Source organism: Salminus brasiliensis, chromosome 11, assembly GCF_030463535.1.
Source record: "Salminus brasiliensis chromosome 11, fSalBra1.hap2, whole genome shotgun sequence".
Classification (NCBI taxonomy): Eukaryota; Metazoa; Chordata; class Actinopteri; order Characiformes; family Bryconidae; genus Salminus; species Salminus brasiliensis.
In genome coordinates this window covers 17,122,996-17,144,832 of record NC_132888.1, presented here as the reverse complement: position 1 = coordinate 17,144,832, position 21,837 = coordinate 17,122,996, and the positions used below count along the sequence as shown (strand labels likewise).

General features: G+C 40.9%; 1 protein-coding gene across 1 annotated transcript; it reads left to right on the top strand.

The window, feature by feature from the left end:
* Positions 1 to 466: 466 nt before the first annotated feature.
* pak4 (p21 protein (Cdc42/Rac)-activated kinase 4) lies at positions 467 to 19,443 on the top strand. The gene is made up of 10 exons (XM_072691991.1): positions 467 to 612; positions 9,812 to 10,033; positions 10,554 to 10,774; positions 10,963 to 11,395; positions 11,561 to 12,004; positions 12,269 to 12,402; positions 13,062 to 13,188; positions 14,365 to 14,490; positions 14,599 to 14,733; positions 14,850 to 19,443. The coding sequence occupies exons 2-10, from the start codon at positions 9,833 to 9,835 to the stop codon at positions 15,003 to 15,005; spliced, it is 1,977 nt and encodes a 658-aa protein (XP_072548092.1). The 5' UTR covers positions 467 to 612; positions 9,812 to 9,832; the 3' UTR covers positions 15,006 to 19,443.
* The last annotated feature ends 2,394 nt before the right edge of the window (positions 19,444 to 21,837 follow it).

The window sequence follows — 21,837 nt, the reverse complement described above, 5'->3', positions numbered from 1 at the left end:
CGACTCTCAGGTGCCACTGCAAAAATGCAGCTGCCACTGACTCACTGACACCTGCCACTGGGATTGGTAGTTTTTGTTGAGTGGCGGTAGAGATTATCACACTGGCAGGTGCCACAGCCCAAATGCATCTGCCACTGGCTGTCTGACACCGGCCACTGGGCTTGGTAACGTTTGCTGACTGATTGCACCTGTCACTGGCTGAATGCAGACGCTGTCACTGTCTAACTGGCAGCAGCTGACACTGGCTGGCGGTGCACAAACAGACGTGCAGTCTCTTCGAGACGTGAACCCTCTCTGCTGTAATCTGAAGGGGTGTTTTTGAGATGTAGCTAGCTAGGGTAGGTACCGTTAGCTTCATTTGCCTCAGTGCGCTGAATGTCTGTAACGAGCGAGGACAGCAGGGGCGCTGCTGAGTAACGCGAGTTCCCCGGATGTTGTTTGAGCTCCAACATGGCGCGGGGGGGGTTTTTTTATCTTGGAGGGTTTTTGACTTTTGCTGAGCGACTTCAACACTGCGACCAAACTTTATAGCCTAACCCTCTCAAAGCGGAGTAACAAACCGGGGAATTTATGAAATTACACCCTTAACAGAACCTGCCCGGTATTTAACAGGTGAGTTCTGGGCGGTTTATCCAGGCTGTTGTTTATTTAAAGTGTTTGTTCGACTAAACAGGTTGTTTGGAGACTCTGAGTTTCGGCGAGTTGTGCTCAGAGTTTCACTCTAACTGTTAGCTATCTAGCTCACACACACATCACCTAACGTCCAGGTAGTCTGGCTTTACTCCACAGACTCTCTAGCTAAATAGACGAGACTTGCTTCCATTTTTGAAAGCTAGCCGCGTGTAAGCCCCTCTAACTGGGTCTAGATAAATCCCAGTGCTGTTTGAGAGAATGGGGGCTGAAATGAGCTGGCCAGTTTGCTCGAGCTGAGGGGGCAGTGTGTAGCCTTTAGCCTAAACGTTGCTAAATCTGAACCAGCTAACGTTACTTTGTCAAATCAGATTGAAATGCAGCGGGTTGAGTTAACTACTAGTTAGCTAGCTAGTGTTTCATTAGAAAGCATGGCAGGAGTCCAGACTAGCCAGCTCATGACTGCTTGTTTTAGTGTTAGCTCAGCCTCGGCTTCAGTTCTAGTAAAGTCGCCATTTAGCTAGCCTGTGGCTAACAAGTTAGTGCTGGGATTAAGTAACGATTACCTCTTCTAGTGCTGCAGTGTCCCAGAGCCCAGCTAGCCAGCCAGCTATGTTAGTTAGTTATAGCTAGATAATGTAGCATAGTTTAGCCGGAGTTTCGGCTGTTATCATTTAGCTACGGCCCCGTATATTTCTGCTTTACTCAGCTAGCTAGCGTTAGCCTTTTTTATTTAACGTGAGCCCTTGCTGCTAGCTTGTCAGCTAAACTATAAGCGTGATATTAGCTAGCTAGAGGTCCAGATAAGCTCTTAGCAAGGTTTATTTCCTAAAACAAGCTAAAACAAGCTAAAACAAGCTTGGGAGCTGCGTTTCCTACAAATGTGGTGTGATAGTATTGTAACTATGCTTGCTATTTGTTTTGGTAAAGCCTGTGTGAGACAAGGAAGAAGCTGTCCTGAGTCATTAAAATCGTTCTGGTCGATCTGTCAACAGTTTGTATATTGTGTGTATGTGTGTGTGTGTATATATAAGGGGGTGTTTTGTTTATTTGTGGTCTTTTCTTTTAATTCACAGCAGAACAGGCTGAAGTCAGAGCCTGTTTCGGTGCTCTCAGTATCAGTGTGTCTGTCCAGAGGATGAACTGCTCCCACTGGGTCATGCTGTTCTTCACCCAGAAAACAAACTTGTTGATTTCTTTAAAATAAAAAAATAAAGACTCACATTTTACCCTCAAGTTGTTGCCTTAAGTCCCGACTGTCAAAGTATATAAGTTATCCTTTTAGATTAAAAAAACTTTACTGTCTCTAATGATGCCAGTGTTGGACTACTGGACGTGTGTCTGGGTGATGAACAGCATGCAGTCTAAACAGACCTGAAGTGAGAACATCTGTTATTATAATTAAAATGTTTAATATAGATCATTTATTTCCCTGAAATTACACAGCATTACAACGTCCATTGTCCTCAGTGCCATCTTAGCAGATGATGAGCCTGTCATACAGTCAGTGAGTCATGGTCATCAGAAATCATCATGCATTTTTCTTCTGTACCAAGACGTGTTTCAGAGGTTCTCTCAGTATGTGAGGGAGGGTTGGGGTTGCTGGGAAGAGGATGTGAAAAATGTTTTGGTTTGCTTAATATTGTTTTATGCATTTCAGAGGTGGGCGAGAGTCATAATATTTTTAACCGAAACCTACATTTTTGTCTTTTAGATGCTGTGATTAATTGTATTTAAGTTAGCCACTCGTTGTTGTTCACTGTTCCTCACATGTAAGTTGTTTCCTTCATCTTGCAAACTGTTACAAAGTTGATATCCTCAGTCTTTTAGGGAGGCGGGATGGGAGAATCAGATGAGTCATATCTGAACTGGACACTCCAGACATTCCTGACATACTCGTGCAGAACAGGGGCTCACAGACTGTGCGGTATCCTGAACTTAATGCTCTACATCAGACCAAGTGATTCAGGCATTGTTTCGGGCGCAGGTTGCAAGCTAATGCTCAGTATTGTTAAACTGCATCAGAGCACAAGCATTGTAACAGATATCTGTGTTAAGCTCATGAATATGGCTAGGATATAATAGAATATGATAGAACAGGGTATCTTTGTCATAGCAAAAGTACAATAAAACTGGCTTGGTTTAGGCAAGGCAAAATGGGCGAAAACGAATGAAAATAAGATGAACGTCTGGAGAGAAAAAAAGCAGCTTCATTTAGAACTGCAGACTAGACTGTTTTTTTTGCCTTCCGGGAACATTTATGCCTCCTGTGGGCTGTGAGTAATGTCCGTCAATGGCTTCAAGATAATGCACTGCTTGAACAGTAACAACAAAGAATCAGAACTGAATTGGACTTGACATTGCTATTACCCTATCCATTAAAATATGCCTGATTCAGCCCTGATCCTAAAGGACTAGATCATATCAGGACTGAATGTTAATCATGTCATGTGAAGAGCAGCGAGCTAGTGCACTTGTTTCCCCCGTCTTTCCCCCCCAAATATGAATCAAATGTTGTACATTTACTTGTGCGGTTCTGCGCTGCTCCACTGCTAACTTGCTTCCTTGTTTGCAGAGTGGTGTCTGCCTATTTACAGTAATGCTACTGACAGTGCTGTATATTGGTAACTATGCAGCTTGGGAACTGCTACGTTTTCCTCTTTGGAAAAGGCATGGAGTGACTTTTCTTGCATGATCCAGCTTCTCCCAAGCTTTCATTGTTCTCTTTTTGTCAGTGCCATAACACATTATCTGATCGTCCCAGCAAAAAAAAAAAACAAATGGTGAAGTAAAGCAGCTTCCTGTTTAACATTATTTTTAAGGGGGAATGTTATACAGGTGTACTCATGCATTTGTCTATATGGTTAATGCTTAAACTAGCAAGCTGAAAAGGGGAGTATTAATCAACAGTTTTCTTCTCCTTTAAAGCATTCAAGCACCAATGCTGCATGGTATATCTTAATGTGTATTGTAACTGTCATGCAAAAAACTTGTCTCCAATTTGGACGTTTTTCCACTGTGATTTAATTTGAATCTCTCAGGTGTTCTTTGCCTTCACAACATGTCAGGATAGAAATGTACCAAAATGACTTGGAGTAATTTAATTTTCCTTTGACTTCCATTTTTTTTTTCTTTCTCCTATAAACGTTTTTGGAGATACAAGGTTTTTGCGTCCGTGAAGATTATTGCTTATTGCTTTTTATCGGTTCTATGCTTGAAAACAGTCCGGGCTCAGAAACGTACCAAACTCACTTGCTTATGTTGCTGTTCCAGAGGTTTAGAGCTGAATGTATACATTTGTTTGTCATTTAGAGAGACAGACAGACACAACTGGGACTGGGGTTGACCACTTTTTATATTAAACGCAGTTTCCCACACTGCATATGCAGATGCCCACCCAAGGATGGAATTCTGGTATCACCGCTGAAAAATTGATTCAGCTGTGTGTCTGAATGTGGAACTGGAGCAAGTGTTAACTTGTTCAGTGTGTTTCAACAATTTCATAACAGCCTACGTTTTTTAGTAATATGAAAACATTTTGTTTTTCAGAATTTGAATGTTCAGTTTCTTTAATAATTGATTTACTATCCTGGCCTTAGTTTCCCCTTATGGCACCTGGCACAGTCTAGCAGCTGCTGCTTGGTGTGGGAGGTGGTCATACCCGAGTATGAAGGTAATTTGTACTTCAGAGAAGTGCTTGTTTGGCCCTGAGCCAGTGTGTGCTAAAATGGATTTTACTTTTTCACTATTTGTCGTCTTCCCCCCCCCCCCCCCTGGCTGTGAAGGTTGTGTAGGTTGTGTGACTTGCTAACCGTTTGACATGCAGCGTGACCGAAGCAGTCGTGACAGCAGTGATGTGCTGTGCCCGGTTCTCTTACACACTGTTATACAGTCTTCAGTGGCATCATTGTGTTTGTACCATTAGGAGACATTCTCCTAGCTATGTGTGTACATAGCACATGCAAAGCGTTGTGGGATGTGGTCAGGTTTTAGATCTGTTACAGTTTCAGCCCAGCATATGAACGCCATGCCTTAGCAGGAGTAAAAACACTGATGTTTTTGTTGTATTACCCCGGAACATTCGAAAGGGATACGGCAGTGCTTTTGTTTCTGGTCAATAGGCTTGAAAAGGGCGGAAACGTCTCTTCATATTCTGGATATTGTTTTTGCAACCTTTTGAGAGGAGACAGTGTTGTGGTTTAGTGTTGTGGGCATTTTCTTGCCCACAGGTTTTAGAATGGCTCATGAGATTGGCTAAATATAGAGTATAAATGAACACAGGGCAGTACACTAATAGGCTAATGCTAGTGACAGTCATTGTATAAATAACTTTAATTCCCTAGTTCTCAGGAAGTGGGGAACAGAAAACAAGGTGTTCCAAGTTTTTTACCTTTGTGTTGCTAAGCAGTTCCTTTAGTGTCCCAGGTTGTTGATGTGAGGTTGCTAGATGGTTTCTAGGGTGTCCCAGGTGGCTACTTTGATATCCCACATGATTGTAAGTGTGCTAGCATAAAGCTGATGCAACAGGGGTGCACAAACCTTTGCCCACATTCAAGTTCTACCATTCATTTTTATGAGAGGAAACCAGATAGCAGTTGCTATTTGGAAACTGTATGTCTAATCAAGGAACTATTTTAAAAAATGAAATGCTGTTCCTGATAAAACTGAACATTCCAGTTCAGTGGTTTGATGTTGATCTCAAGAACTGCAGAACGAGACTGCTTTTCTAAACATGTTGTAGGTATCAGTACTTAACGAAAACTGATTAGCATGTCTCGTTATAAAGAGAGGAGGCTATAATCTCATTTCTTTTGGTTCGGTGCAGCACAGTGTGCGATTTATAGTCATCATTTACATTTTTGAAAAGTATTTTTAATCTGGTACTGCTGGTTCAAGTTCAAGTCTCAAGAAAGGTAAATATTGTAATACAAATCATGTATTGCAGAATTGTAGGTCTATTCCACATGACACTTGATTTTTGAAAACCTGCTCCTAGTTGCAGAAAATGATGTGGCTAGGTCATCTACAGTTTGGTGCATCATTTTGAGATGGCCTCAACTAGTGGTTCTCTCAGGACTGGGATGAGATCAGAAAATAGCTTGAGGTTACTGTCACTAGTCAAAACAAAAACAGCAGTCAGGCTGCTATCTAGGCAGATTAATAGTTTACAGTGTGTTTGAAGGCTGAAAAGCAGGTGAATGATAAATGAACTGAGGTTATGAGTCAGTGGGACTGTCTCATAGTTCAGGTTTTATGTAATTGGAGTTTTCAAGGGCATCATTTAGCCTTTACAAAATCTGGAAGAATGTGTGAAGGTAGTGCTGCTCAGTATTGAAAAAATTGTTATAATTTTTTCCTGTTTTGTGATGTTGGATGATATTTAAGTTTGTCTTTACTGTTAATATCTTAAGGGCTGTTGCGATACATCACTGTAGTTGATGACTCTGAAGATGCGTCAACATGAATATTTTAAGCCAACGTGTCTTTTGAACTATATGAAGTCTAAAACACTTCATTACCGCTACGTAACTGTTCCATGAGGTCAGTCTTTCTAGCACCAGTCCAGCCGGCTCCATTTAAAGCTACAGTTTTAAAAAGTAGTTGGGGCTGCCACAGTCCGACTTGGTTGTGGAATAAGTTTCCAAAGACCCAAGAGATCAAAAGTATGAGAACCTGAAATTATCACGAAGTTTGTACACTGGCACTCTGCAAAAGGGAGGAAAAAGCCATTATTAATCATTATTAGGAAAGCTTTTGACAGCCGCTGTTCTTGTAGTTCTTGTAAAAACAATGATCAGTACTGTTTTATGATGTGAGTATACTGGTATGGACGATATTGCTCAGTGATGGTAGAAAACCCAAATGGAGTTTAATGTGATCTCACTTATGATTTGAGTGTGGTTTCTATACCCTGTGGGTTGAATTTGGTGTGGATTTAAAACGTCAAAGGTCAACCACAGTGAGTGCTGAGTACAGATAGCAGACTGTGCAAAAAGGTTGATCTGATAAGAGTGCCCTGATCGCTGTTGAAGGCAGTGAGAAAGTAAACTGTGGCAGCAGTGAATCAGTTTTTTTTTTTTTTAAACACAGAAGAAACATAAATATAGTTTTGCATTATTCGGTTACATACACAATTGGCCTGTGTAATTTCTAAATTAAAAATATATCCCAATGGTAGTGAAGGTGCTCTTTACATTGGACAGTTTTACAGTTGAGGTTGGTAATGATATGATGCTCTTGTAGTTTGTCTCTCATGGCTTTGGCCAGCAGTAGTCCTGGCAGTGGTCAGTCTCCATGGCCCAGACCATAGAGGCATCTTTCTTGCTGTTCACCAGTGCATAATGGCATGCCGGTGGAATGCCAGACTGAACTAGAAAAAGGCATATCCGTTTAACTTTGGCTGCTGTATACTTCTTTAACATTTAAGCATAAGTGATTGATTTTCCCTGTGAAATGCGTTGTCTGAAATGCAGATTAAAAAAAAACAACACAAGTGCGTGTAAATTATTTTGTCAGTTTTCTCACTTCGAAAAATTAGATTATCACTGCGAAGTATACTTTCTGGCTACAATTATGCAGTGTTTGGGGAAAACAGCTATTAGCCCGGAGTGACAAGCCTTCACCTGTTGCAGTCTGTTCTGTGTTTATGGATGATCTGTTATTGATTTATTGATAATTCTGCACACTGCGCTTTTTTCCTGCATGATGTCTCTGTCTGCTTACAGATTTGTGTGCCGCTTCCAACAGCGAGCTGCTAATATGTATTGGTTGGCAGTAATTCTTATATAAGCAAACATGCAAGGTAACACAATGGGCAAAGTTGAGGTCAGGTTGATAGATTGTGAGATAAAGGGATAATGTAATTTTCATGACGGGTCTATAACTGCTGATCTTCTGAGACTTTCAGCACAACAGTTTCTTGAGTTCTCTTTGAGAATAGTGCAACAAAGAAAAATCATATTGTGGAAAAACTGAGAATGAACAGAGAATTGCTAGCCTAGTTTGAGCTGATAGAAAGGCTACAGTAACCATTGAAGACAAAACAAGTCTCAAACTGGTTTAATGTTCAGGGGCTAGGCGTTCAGTGTTCTTTTACTGGTCTTCCCTGTCGCCATATCTGAATAAAATACAGCAGCTTTGGGATGTGGTAGAATGGGGGATTGTCAGCCTGAAAGCACTCATGAAGAATCTGGAGAGATTGTGAGACTTAGTCATGCTGAGATGGACCAGAATCTCAAAGGAATGTTTTGTGAAACATCTTGTGGATTTTATGCCGCAGAGAACTGAAGCTGTTTTGAGATATTCATATTGTGTTCTTAATAAAGTGCTCAGTGAGCGTAGAGGACATGGGATTTTGGAACTTTCTGCTTTGTATAATCGGGTCAGATGAAGTTAACAAAACACATGTCAAACTACTCAACAAACAGTAATCTCACAAACTACAATTTAATACATGACCTCTGTTTTTTTTGTCTGTTCTACCCTTTGTGTTTGTGTTGGGGCCTCAAGAGCTGCTCAAGGGGCTTCAAGAACACCTGCTCGTGTAGCTCACAACTGATTTGTTGCAAAAAGTGCCTCACAGGTGCAGGGATAGGGTCCTTCACCTCTGCAGTGTAAAAACCTAGAGGAACTGAGTAGTTTCAGGCTGCTCCATCACAATTAGCTAATTTAATACATAGAGATGGATGATCTGATTTTGGTTTTAGTTCATTGTGTGCGAGTGTGTATACATACATAATGCTAATACACACTCTATAGAAAGCAGATATCAGTCCAGAGTGTGTATCACTAATACACACAGCAAGTGACTTGACTGCAGTGGCTTAAAACTCTTACACAACATTTAGTCACTGGTTCGATCTGGGGCAAAATATCTGGATCAGGACATCATTTGTGAATGTTGCTTGAAGTATTGTGTTGTTTTGCCAACTCCTATCAAGGAGCAAATTTTATTTTATCTTCTTAGAATTTAGATTTAGAAATAGAACTTGAAGATTTTATTATTATGTGAGAGATTAGGAGTTTTAGGATTCCTGACAACAAATCATTTTATGTCCCGGCCTTAGATGAAGACTGCAACAGTTCTCAATAATTCTGTAAGGAATTGTGTTCCCCTCTGCCGCTCATGGGTTTTTGAGAGGTTTTAGATTTGATTACAGTGGGTTGTGGTGTTTCTGGCAGCACATTCACCATTAAAATATTACTCTATATCATGACGGCATGTAGGAATTGATGACTTATTTTCTCTCAAATGATAATGTGGTTTTCTTGAATAGCAGGACTATTGTGTAGTTGTGGTGCTTTAATTGCTGAGAGAAATTAGTATGGGTACACTGAGTCAGAAATGTGTTGGAAGAATAAATTAATGAGAGTTTTTGATCTGACTGCTCTTCTGAACACATCATGAACCCGTCTGAAATATCATAGTTTAGTAGATGCTGAGCTGCTGTGCTAAACTTTTACAATTTTACTACTATTTTATTATTTCTATGTGGTGTTGTAAATGTTGATCATTTAGCCATTTTATTTGCAGGAATTATATGACTATTTGATGTCTATGTTTTATATTTGGTCACACACAAACTGCATGAAAGAGTAATGCGTTCACCCGGCCTCTGCGCCCCCTGAGGCAGACCTCATGCCCTTGCTGACGTCTCTCTAAATGATCAGATTGCACTTCAAAAGCTGCTGCCCTTTTGAAAAATGCCGTTCAGTACAGCCGCAGACTAATAAAGCAGTGGCTTTCCCAGGCCTGACCCACTGGGTGAGGATGGGGGGGCTCCAACAGGCCCATATCAGGAACTAGTGTTTGACTTCAGGGAGTGCCTCTGATCCCTGCAGTGAAAATGGGCAGGTTTAGAGGAGTAAAACCAGAACTGCAGAAAGAGTTTAATGCAACTAAATGGGGGGCAATTGTGGAGGTCTAAGAGACCGTGAGCCAAATGTAAATGTATGAAAACTCTGAAAAATTAGGATTTTAAAATGGTTTTTGCATTGGATTCATTAAAAGGTTCAATAGGGGGGAAGGAGAGGTAATTTGGCAGCATTTCATGTTCATGATTCAGACCATTAACTTGGGCTGGCTGTTGGTTTCTACAAATTTGTCATTTTATTATTCTTCTATTTGTACATTTTGCTTAGTGGTGATTGCCCATGCTCTCTTCTCTCCTCTCTTCTGTAGCGCTAATGCTCTGCTGCAACCATGTTCACTAAGAAGAAAAAGCAGCGCATCCAGATCTCTGCGCCCTCCAACTTCGAGCACCGTGTGCACACTGACTTTGATGAGCAGGAGCAGAAGTTTGTGGGACTTCCACGACAATGGCAGAGTCTGATTGAGGATACGGCCAAGAGGCCCAAGCCGTTCATAGATGCAACCGTCATTACCACTGTGGAGCCTCGCAAGGTCAGATTATGTGTATGCTTGAAAATGTGGCTAGGCTATTTTTACACAGCAGGTAAAGTGACCCAAAACAAATTTTCTCACTTTTTTTCTTTACCTTTTTTCCTTCTGTTTTTTTGGGGGGGGGGTCCTATATTTGACAGTAATCTGAACAGTTACCGTTCCTGAACTGACACAAATGTGCAAAACAGCAATGCATCATGTGATCCTCTCGTCCAGAGGACAGCCGCTTCCTTAGTGATCATGTTAATGTTATTTGCTGCAAATTTGCATGCAAAATGCCTTCACAAGCTACGTCACATCAGATCCTGTTTTTTTTTTTTTCTGGGGGCTTTTTTTGTCTACAGATAAGACATGATAAAGATTGGGTTTGAACCACTTTAACCAGCTCTTTTGTCATAGCCTTAGTGACTTTGCAAATAAATATAAATAAATGCTTTTCATGATTTGTTAAAATACGACAATGACACCACCATGTTTTTTGTTTTTTTTTTGGTTTGTTTGTTTGTTTTGTTTTTTTAAGACCATAGTGCGGGGCAGTAAAATAGGGGTGGATGGCTCTCTGACATGGCTGCTGGATGAGTTTGAGACCATGTCGGTTATTCGCTCCAACTCTCTCCGACGGGACAGCCCACCGACACAGCCCCGCAGTGACTTAGGTTCAACTGGCCGGCAGGAGAACGGGGAGCACCCTCATCGCCAACAGAACGAACGACATGACCATTTTGGAGACAGTAAAGATAGGTATGACGTTGGTATCGAAACCAAATAATGTATTATTGAATTAATTGGTATTTGCTAAATAAGCCAGATCAAATTCTTGTTCTGCTCCGTTTCCGCCACTGTTGTAGCTTTATACGACTTGTTCCTGTGAGGCAGGGTTTTTTTTTCCCCCCAGAAACTTATTGTTCTTTTCTCCAATATCTGAACAGAGAGAGAACTCGTCAGGATCACCCAGGGGCTGAGCCCCGTCAGCGAACAGCTCGGGGTCCCCGTGAAGATGGCCGACCACAGCAGCAGCCCCGTGGCCAGGAGCCCAACAGGCACAAGGAGCGAGAGCGTGGCGCAGAACCACCCGCTCCACCTCCCCGAGAAAGAGCTAGAGACCGTGACCGAGAGCCTCGCGAACACCATGAGCAGGTGGTCAGGAGGGAGGGGGCAAATGATAAACGACCAAAGTCCAGCTACACAGGTCGGGATGGTAGCCCACAGTCCCCACGGGATAAGAGACCCCTCTCTGGACCGAATATTCGCACGCCCAACCTGCCTGTTGCAGAGGGGGTAATCAAGACTGCGCAACAAGGCCGGCCATTTAACACTTACCCGCGTGCAGAAAGTGACACAGTAAGAAGTCCCAGCAACCAGGTGAATAAATATAAGAATTCAAGAAAACTGACCACCAGAAAGACAATACTAGAATTGATTATAATAGTTATATCATGAACCGATCTGAATGCATGTCAGAATTGTCAAACAGCAACTTATGTTTTCCCTTAATCCTTCTCTTTCTCATTTGTGTCTTTCTTACAGGACATAAAGTCAGGCAGATCTCATGAGCCTCCCCACCACAATGGCCCTTCCAGCGCTGCAAGCCGAAGTGGAGGCAGCGGGGGTAAAGCTACTTCTCGAGGAGAACCCCAGCAGCATCACGCTTCTCACCCAGCTCTGGGTCCAGAACCACCCAGCCAGCAGCTTCCCCCAGCACCCAGACCCCCTGCACCCCCTGGCTCTCAACAACAGGGCCCCTCCCCGCAGAGGGAGCCTCAGCGGGTTTCCCATGAGCAGTTCCGTGCTGCTTTGCAGATGGTGGTCGACCCTGGAGACCCACGCACCTACTTGGATCACTACATCAAAATTGGCGAAGGCTCAACCGGCATTGTATGTATTGCAACGGTTAAGAGCACAGGCAAGCTGGTGGCCGTGAAAAAAATGGACCTACGCAAACAGCAGCGGCGAGAGCTCCTTTTCAATGAGGTGACTGTTTTTGATTTTCTGCAGTGATATTTGTGGGGGAAGAAGTTATTGTGTCAGCTGACCTTTGCCTTAACAACTGCTGGTACAGACAGCTGTGACCTTGGTATTTACTCAACAATATAAACATTACTGAAACCTTTGTATGCGTTAAAAATGTACACTGTTGGCTTTTTTTTCTTCATAAGTTATTTTTCTTTCTGAATCCTTCTAAATGCTCATTTAACCAGTAAAATACCTCTCTAACCTGAGGTTTGTATTTTTAAGGTGGTGATTATGCGAGACTATCATCATGAGAACGTTGTGGAGATGTACAATAGTTACTTAGTGGGCGATGAACTTTGGGTTGTCATGGAGTTCCTTGAAGGTGGAGCACTCACTGACATTGTCACACATACCAGGTATGTATTTGGGTTGCTACTAAACGAATAAACTGTAATTAGTGCTTAATTAATGTTTAAATGTTTCCTTTACTACTTTTAATAGTCAGTGGCTGCTGGTTGAACTTGAATGTGATTATGTACACGGCACGCTTTCAGTCTTCTTCTAACTAAGGTCTTAGTCCACCCCCAAAAAAAAAAACCTAAGTCTGATTTTCATATACATTTGCTTCTATCAGTCCACTCAGCCTGACAGTGATTGTGACTTACTCAGGCCACTGTGTGTGCATGTAAATGTTTGCATGTGTAATGAATGCATTTTTTTTTTAGTTTTTTATATATAACTTGAGTTTAGCCACTGTTTTAAGTTTCCCATAAGTAGAGACATGGATTTTTCCTATTGCTCAGAAGTTAATATGTAAATTATGCATAGTTCTTTTTTTTATTATTTATTTATTATTATTAATTTTTTTTATAAAGCTCATGCATTGTCTGGCATACTTTTTAGCAGTATTACCATATAATAAGTTACTTGGAAAGTTCACCAGTAGGTGGCAGCTTTATGCTGTAGTCACTGGTTTATAATTCATGCTAATGTAGACTCTCACTCTCACTGCAGTTTGCCTTCGTTGTTTCACATCAGCAGTGCCAGCTTGTCTAATGCTTTGTCTGCATTTCAGGATGAATGAGGAGCAGATTGCCACTGTGTGTCTGTCTGTCCTGAAGGCTTTGTCAGTGCTGCATGCCCAGGGTGTTATCCACAGAGACATCAAGAGTGACTCCATTCTGCTAACTCATGATGGCAGAGTGAGTCCCTTCCATTATGTCCAGAGCTTTGTTTAGTTCATTGTGCATTTTCACATTCAAAACGGCAGTCTTCTGCCTTCTGTACTCCAATGAATGAACATGGTTTAGAAAAGATGTGTGAAACTGTGAAAACCACATTTATTTGACCGCTGTTTTCTCTTGAAATCTCTGTTCTTGTCCAAACAACCCAGAGGTCATGTGTAGCAGGGAAACACGCTGCAACCTCTCTACTCTCACTGCAATGCTGTATACCCTTTCTAGAATCTGTGGTGCCCAGTCCATACCATCATCTTTACAGCGAAAAAAGTGGTGGTATGTCACATAAGGGCAGTGTTTGATTTTAGGTTGCGGTAAGAGAAGAGGAAGCCTTCTCAGTAACCCTTAGCTGTTTCTCGTCAGGCTTTGTATGTGTTCGCCTTTACGTGTTTCATTTCCTCATATGTCAGACAAGACTGTTCGCGCAGTTCCCCTCCGGCTGTAATTAATTTGTTTAGCTAGCAGAGCAATGCAAAGCCTTTAAAGAACACTTGGTTATCAGTACTGAGAAGTAAGGAAATTGTGAGGTTTAATCATCTATAGAAGGAGTGCTCTACGTACTCTGAGGCTGTTTGTTTTGCCATGCCTTATTTTGAATGAGTTGATGTGTCACTTGGTCTCTTGGCCTGTTGTGTCCCCTGCATGTGGCATGTCAACCAGAAGTAGGTCATAGTATGCTAAAAAGTACTTTACAGAGCATTCCCAGTATTCTTACCCTTGTAAATACATGCATTTATTAAAGCATAAAAAAGTAATTTGTTGTAAATTTGTTGTAAATTCTTCCAAATACATCTCGCAATCTGTATCATGTAACCATTAGCACAGAACAGAGGTACATGCAGCGTTCATTGGCTAACTTAGAAATTGCCTACTTAACAAAGCTGAATGACCTTGCATCATGGTTAGCAGGAACATCAAAGGAAATGACCTTGTTGCCTCTCTTGTTGTGAAATGTTTTATCCTCAATCTAGAAGGCACAAAACCCCCCTCTCTGCAAGAAAGTACTGTCCTCGTTTTTGTTTAGTAATGACGCAGTGTGCAATGTCACTAAACCCAGCATTTCATTTTCTTACTTTTAAAACGGTGAGGTTTTAAAGAACTGCATTATTTATTAGGGACTGCTGTTTTATGTATTCTCAGGTAAAGCTGTCTGACTTTGGCTTTTGTGCTCAAGTCTCAAAAGAGGTCCAGCGAAGAAAGTCACTCGTAGGTACTCCGTACTGGATGGCTCCAGAGCTCATCTCAAGATTGCCATATGGACCTGAGGTGAAATCCTGATCGTCAATCTATTTTTCTGTGCCGTGTGCATGTGTTATTTACATTATTAGAGCCGAGTGCATTGAAGAAACCCCATATTATCCTTTTTTCCAACAGGTGGATATTTGGTCTCTTGGCATTATGGTAATCGAGATGGTCGATGGAGAGCCTCCATATTTCAATGAACCGCCACTAAAGGCAATGAAGATGATCCGAGACAACCTTCCACCCAAACTGAAGAACCTCCACAAGGTAAAATGACTCTCGGTAACCCTTTACCACATATTTCCCCCCCAATGTCAAGTGTTTTGTTAATTTTTTGTTGGCTTGCCATTGTCCACTCTCTGATTAGCTCCTTTTATGTTTAGGTCTCTCCGCTTCTCAAGGGCTTCTTGGATAGGATGCTTGTTCGAGACCCTGCCCAGAGGGCCACAGCCCAGGAGCTGCTCAAGCACCCATTCCTCAGCAAATCCGGCCCTCCCTCCTGTATTGTGCCCCTTATGAGGCAGAACCGCATGAGATGAGAGTGAGACACAAGCTGAACCTCAAAGACCCTCAGCTGAGCTCAAAGCACTGACCCTTTGAGGCAGGAGACCTGCAGAGAAATGCTGCTCTGCACCCTTTAGATACTGTTTGTCTTTCTGGTCAACCATTTAAAAGAACAGACCGAAATTGTAGGTACTGTGAACGCTACGTGTGGCCAGAAAAGGCAGAAAAAGAAGCCTTCATGGAAATTCACTGAGTATAAAAAAAAAAAGTTGATTGTTTAACACTAGTTTTGTGGTCCAATGCACACAGTACTGGCATATGCCATCTTTGGTAAAGAGAGAATTTGGTCCTAGTGTTCCTCTTTTATAAGAGAGGGTTTTTGGATCAGTTTTTTTCTCATTGGGAGACATCATCTCTCTGTGGCTTTAAGTTTTGTGCCCAGGGCTTTGTTTCTAGGTGAGGTCAGTGACAAATTTTCACCAATCGAACTTTCTGGAGCTTCTTCCTTTTTCTTCCCTACAGTGGAAACTGCTCCTTCTCTAAACTCAACTCAAGCTTCACCTCCTGCACCATAACCACTTTCCTACTTCAGATCAATTTAAAGAAGAAAATAACTACTGAAAGAAGAGCTATATTTTTACTTTATCAAAAGTATAAAACACTAATACACTAGGCTCCTGTTACAACACTATGCTAGGTAAACACTGGAAGTGTGCTTTTACTTCAGACCATTTCTAGTTTTTTGGAAGTTTGATATAAAAATTACATATGTTTATATTGTGATCATTATTTTTCCTTTTTATTTTGGGTGACAGTGAAGCACTGTTTTGAGATTGAAGCTGCACTCCTGTTTGATTCCAGCACATAGAAACTCCTCTTCTATGTGAACTGACCAGATGAAATAATGTAACAACCCTTCCATTTAAGTTTTCTTTCTTTTTTTTCTTTTTTTTAATCTGTGGAGGGATCGCAGGGCATGTTTGAAGGTTTTTTTTTATTTTTTCTCTTGTCATGGAACCATGGTTTGATGGCTGCAGACACTGGCTGTTACTGAGATCTTTCCCCATGCAGGGCTGTGTTAAGCCAAGACAGCTTTCTAAAAAGCTCTACCAATCCTATTGCCACATAACTGTTAAAGTACTCTGAGCTTTCTCATGCAGAATTTAATCATTTAAGGTGTAATCTGTAGGAGGCAAAGGGGCTGCTCTACATGAATGTATAGGTTCTTGATGATTAACATGGTTGTGAGTGACCACAGCATTGCAGAGTTTAGTGGTTTTCAGCTTAAGCTTGAACACTGCCCATTTCACCTCGATTTGTGAAAGTTGTCAGGTGTGTTAAATCGAGGAGGAAAATGCTTAACTCCACAGTGTTCTTGTCCTCCAGGACTAGAGTCTCCAGATTCCCCTGCTGTCTTGTGTGTTCTTAGGGCTAAAGTTTATTAGGACTGATTAGCAAAGGATATAGACTGGAGCTGTGGCGACTTAGCATAATCCGACTGTGAAGCAGCTGCTAGACCAGTGTCCGCATGCATAGACTTGGTGCTCGCACACCTAATGTAGCTGCATACATACATAAGCACACACTTGCTGTTCCACAAATGGGGCTGTCTGAAGCGAGCCGTCAGTGCCTTGGTCTCTAGTCCTAGGCTCTTAAGAATAATAGAATGTTAGCTTGCACCTAGAGAGCAACCAAAGAGCTTTCAGAAAGTGGACGGAGAGTAAACTACTACTACTAACTTGCCTAAAACTCACTGGTACACTCTAAGAAAACAGGGTTCTTTGACCCATTGCAAAAGAGGAACCTGTTTTTGGTGCTATAAAGGACCAACTACAAAGGGTTTCCCAATTTTAAAGAAGCCTTTTACCCAGGCAAAGAACTATATATGCATCCAAATGGTTCTTTTAGTTGTGATGGTTCTGTATATGGTTCTTCACTAATTCAGCCTTTTTGTAAAGTGTATGGGCCAACCTGAATTTACTAGCTCACACACACTACACTACCACACAGCATTTCTTGTCATGATTCTGTATCTTTGCTTCTTCCGTCACACAATTAGGCCTTAAGTGAATGAGTGGATTGACTTCCGATCGAATTAGATAGCGCACGTTGATCTGTTGGACGATGTTTTGGAGTTGTCGGTTGTGCCGCTTGGATGAGAGTTGCAGTAAGCAGAATCCAAGCAGTAGCTGCACAGTGTCAGTTTTAGTTTCATGTTTTAACAGTTATTGGAGAGAGGTTCTGTAGACGTGGTAGACTAAAGGAGTTAGTTTGATACTGTACATATTTTGTGATATATTTTAAAGAATCGTTCTTGGTGGCTTAACATCTCTAATTCACTCTAGTTGTAGTAGTAAAATCTTGTAAAAATTCAACATATGATCAGATCTAGTGAATATGATGAGATGAAATGTGACTTTTTTTTTTCTTTCTTTCTAGTAATATTTGTTTTAACATAAGCAAAAAAAAAAGAGTGCTCCAATTTTCTGGAGGTGAAACATGGAACAAAAAATGACAATCAGATGTCCGTAAAAATACGACATAGTATGACATGAGTGCTAACTTTTTAATGACAGAGAAAGTAGATTTAATGTGTAGGAATGGAAGGAATCGTTTTGGGTGACCAAACAGAATTGGTAGAATCACACAGCTCACTAAGATGTTGCTGGAAGAGTATGTTCCATTTAGATGTTGAGCGTTCAGACGCAGAGTGAGATTTTGGATCTTGGGATCATTATCCTCAGACGTATTTCCTTACGGAATCTTGCCACAAAGATGATCAGTCAAGCAAATATTACACTGAACATCTCTCTTTTCCTAGCAGTTAAGGTGATCTTTACACTAAGATGCTTTTGGGAAACTGGGCTTTGAGCATTCCTTTAAGAACACAGCCTTAAAGCCTGAAAAAAAAAGGTCCTTTAAGCCACACTACAGGACGCATGAAGGTGTATGAACAGTGAATTAGGAGATGTCGAGATGTTCGCGTCTTCCGTTGACACAACAAATTGTTCACAATGACGTTTGACTGTTTCAATGAGGAAGCATCTGTATATCCTCAAGCCTTATTTGTGTTATTGGCAATCTGAAAATGGAAAATGCTGTACTCTAAGAGACATTTCTGTGTTTGATTTCATGTTGGGTATCCTCTATGAATGTCCTGTCTGTCTTTCATTACTGTTCTAAAAGAGTTTGTAATATTTTGATTTGTGCCACTGTTCACGAAAGAGGTACATTCACGGAAACCACGCATCCCCCATTTCTAAGCAAGGTGTGATCAATCTGGGCTGATTTATTATTTTAATGTCTTTTTATTTTCTAGTACTTCAAATATTGATAACAGCCCTCCATGAAAAAAAACCAGCTTTTACTGGTAGCTGATTTTAGATGATCTATACTGGTCATCCAGGTGAAAACAGAATAAGGTATGTTTTTCACTGGAGTTTGATGGATTAGGTGGTATATCGGCATAACCAGCTTGACTAGGCTGGTCATAATGGTTGATTTAGTTTGGTCAGGTGCATCAAACTGATCAGTTATGCTGGAGAATCAGCTTAGTCATTTGTTGTTGTGTTGCTCATTGACCAGCTTGGTTGTGCAGGTTATACTGGTTGATGACCTTCATCATAAGTACCCAGGCCAAGTTGGTCATACTAGCTTTTTTGTTTGTTTGTTTGTTTGTTTGTTTGTTTCATCAGTTAAGAAAACTGGAAGTCCAGTTCAGAAACGGTTCAGTAAAGCATTGCTTTGAAAGTGAGCACGGCCTTCTGCAGTTCAAGTAATGTTCTAAAAAGCATGCGCTGTCAGATTGTGGGCTGATTCACGTGTTACCATATCAGCACTAAACTTGATCTGAGACCAGTGTGGTTTAGAGCCAGTATTCGCTGATACAGATATGGTACTGATGCTATCATACATGCCTGAATAATCTTCTCCCATCTGATCAGCTTCAGTTTCAGAACCACTAATGGATCTCATCTTTTCAGCCAATGGATGTACTTGCATTTAAAGGCTCATTTCTAAAACCTATGAGGAATGTCTGAGTGTATGAGTTCTTTTAAACAATATCCATAGTTATAATACTGTCATTTGTTTTAAAGACTCAGTTACTTTAATTTCGTTTGGAATATGAACAAGACAATACTGTTGGATAGACTGGTGATGCCATGTTAACATGATGTAGACTTCACACGAGTCTTTAAAGCTCATAAGTTTAGATGAATTTCTCGAACGGAAGCCCCGAATCCTGGACTGCGACTACTACTGTCTGGCCTGCTCATGTTTGTATGTGAAATATCAAGGAGTTCAATCAGTGTTGTTCTCATTCTGTTAACTGTAGTCATGTTATGCATTAACTCCACTTTTGATAGCCACCTGCTACCAGTTCCCTCCACGATTTTGTACATTTCTGTTGTCAAAAAGGACTTTCAGCTTTGCAGATGTTCTGATTTTTGCAAATACATTGTTTTCCCTTCACATATGGTTTCTTATGTGCATTTTTTTGCACTATATAATGTCTACTAGCCAGGTTGTTTGGTACAATAGATGGGTTATGAATTGATTGATTCATCAAGAAAGATATCTTATGCTCAGTGGACACACAGCATCTTCTCTTTGTCAGAACTCAAAAAAAGAACACTGTGAACCACAAATCACTGTAATCTCAATATAGGTGATCAGATTAGGCTAATGTTGAGGCAGGTTAGTCCTAGACTAGACCACATGATGTCCTCACAACCAGTCCATCTAGTTTTGATATTACAATGTGAAATAATGACAGCAGTGAGTGAATGTGAGGTCTGTCTAAAATCACTGTTTTGGAAGCTATTGTGAATAATGGCTTGGAATGATGTGGTCAGAAGAAAGCATACCCTCCCCGGTGTGATTAATGCCAGTGTGGCATTGAAAGCATTGATGTTTGCTACGATTATAATGACCGTTACAGCAAGTGACACTACCTCCTCTGCCAAGACTGTATTAGTCATTGTGTAGCCATGACAAACGGACAATGATTCTTGTAAAGAGGTCAGCAGCAGATCTACAGCCCTTGTCTTGGGCCCATAAATCATGAGGAATATAGCAGCTGGGCCATGCTCTGGTTTGTACAATACAACATGTGTCAGAATATTCATCACAACTGCAATTAAGGCAGATATTTCTGAGGAGATTAGATATGAGAAAATGCACTTATACGGGGAGGCAGAAAGTCCAAGAATGTTTACATTAAAAAATAAATAAACTCTTAACAACTGCAAAGCCTGGCCTACTGCCCAACCAGAAAAACAGCACTGTATGATCCTTGCTGACACTAGAAGTCACACCCCAGCATCTTTGACCCTGCTGTGGATATTGTACTCATATCCCTGTTAGTAAACAAGCATGGGTTTAGAGGGGGGGTGAAAGGTACACACTGGTACTCAAGAAAACTACAGGCATGGGCCGTCTCACACAAATACTGCAGCAGGTTTGTATGTTGAAGGCTAACACCTATGGTTAACGAGTACCCTGCTGCTGTGGCTGTTAACCAGGACCAACATGAACATGTGGCCGGAGCGACTATAAAAGCAAAGAGCAGAAAACACACAGAGAGAGTGTTGGAGACCAAATTCTCTGCTCAGGATGCCTTTACTCCATTACATCTACATAGAACTGCTACACCAATGTTCAACTCTGGAGTCTACAAACTACAACATTATTGTATTCATGCATTAAAAATGGACTTAAATTCTTCAGGTTTAGAGTCCAAGTACCTCTTCACACAGTACTCTTGGTCACAAGGGGTCTCCTAATAGAGCGGAGACTGTTCTGAACATTTTGATATAAAACATGGGGTGTTATCTGATATGCAAGTGCCTTTGAAGGCAAATCTAAGAAGATATGCAAAAAATGAGAATAATTCCCCCACCTTTCTTAGTTTTAGTCATATATCTAATTCCCACCCAGTAACTACAACTTCCTTTATCACACACAATGCTGCCAGTGCTGGGAAGGCTAGCCTGTTCCTCCATATATATATATATATATTTGTCACTGATATTTGGACAGCATTGCAGTAACATTATTAATTTGAAACATGTCCAAAAGTTTGTACATTTACATTTACATTTACGGCATTTAGCAGACGCTCTTATCCAGAGCGACTTACAAAGTGCTTTGCTATTTACCCAAGAAAACCTCAGCTAGTTAGAATAGACTAATACAAAAGATACCTCCAAGCTTAGACATTGCTAAACACAATACAATAAGGCGACCATAGAACTGTTGTAGATGCCTGTCCACCAAGTGTTTCTGAAATCAAAGATATTAAAGCTTCAGCTCTTCTGTGAAGATGTTATAATGTGTATTTGATTGTGTTCAATCATGTACTGAAGTCAGATGATTAGTTCTGGATCACAAGTGCCACTCCAGCTTATCCCAAAGGTACTGGATGGAGTGCCAGAGAATATAGTTCCACAGCCATATATATATATATATATATATATATATATATATATATATATATATACTTTATACAAACTGTGTGCACAACTAAGCATGTGTCAGCAATTATTATTATTTAGCATTCAGGAGGTCATTTACTAGGTGTTTGGTTATAAACGTTGAGCTCCTCCTCCTCACCTTAACACACAGTAAGGTAAGTAAATGGCTATGAATGGATAGGTGCGACTGGCAAGGATTCTAACATTGCATTTGCCTTCATCTGTAACATGGTTGAAATGTGAGTCACTCTGGATCTCATTATTTAAAGTATCAGTACTTCTACTTAACTGTGGCTTTAGGCTATTCTAATTAACTGATGACCGGTGTGCCCTCAAAAATGCTTATCCACCCTCTTGTATGGAATTAACCAGCTATTCCTCTGTTAAATCT

Coding starts and splice junctions, on each gene's coding strand:
- pak4 (XM_072691991.1), top strand. CDS start 9,833: ATGTTCACTAAGAAGAAAAAGCAGCGCATCCAGATCTCTGCGCCCTCC. Junction 13,189..14,364: donor TGCTAACTCATGATGGCAGA/GTGAGTCCCTTC, acceptor ATGTATTCTCAG/GTAAAGCTGTCTGACTTTGG. Junction 14,734..14,849: donor AACTGAAGAACCTCCACAAG/GTAAAATGACTC, acceptor TTTTATGTTTAG/GTCTCTCCGCTTCTCAAGGG.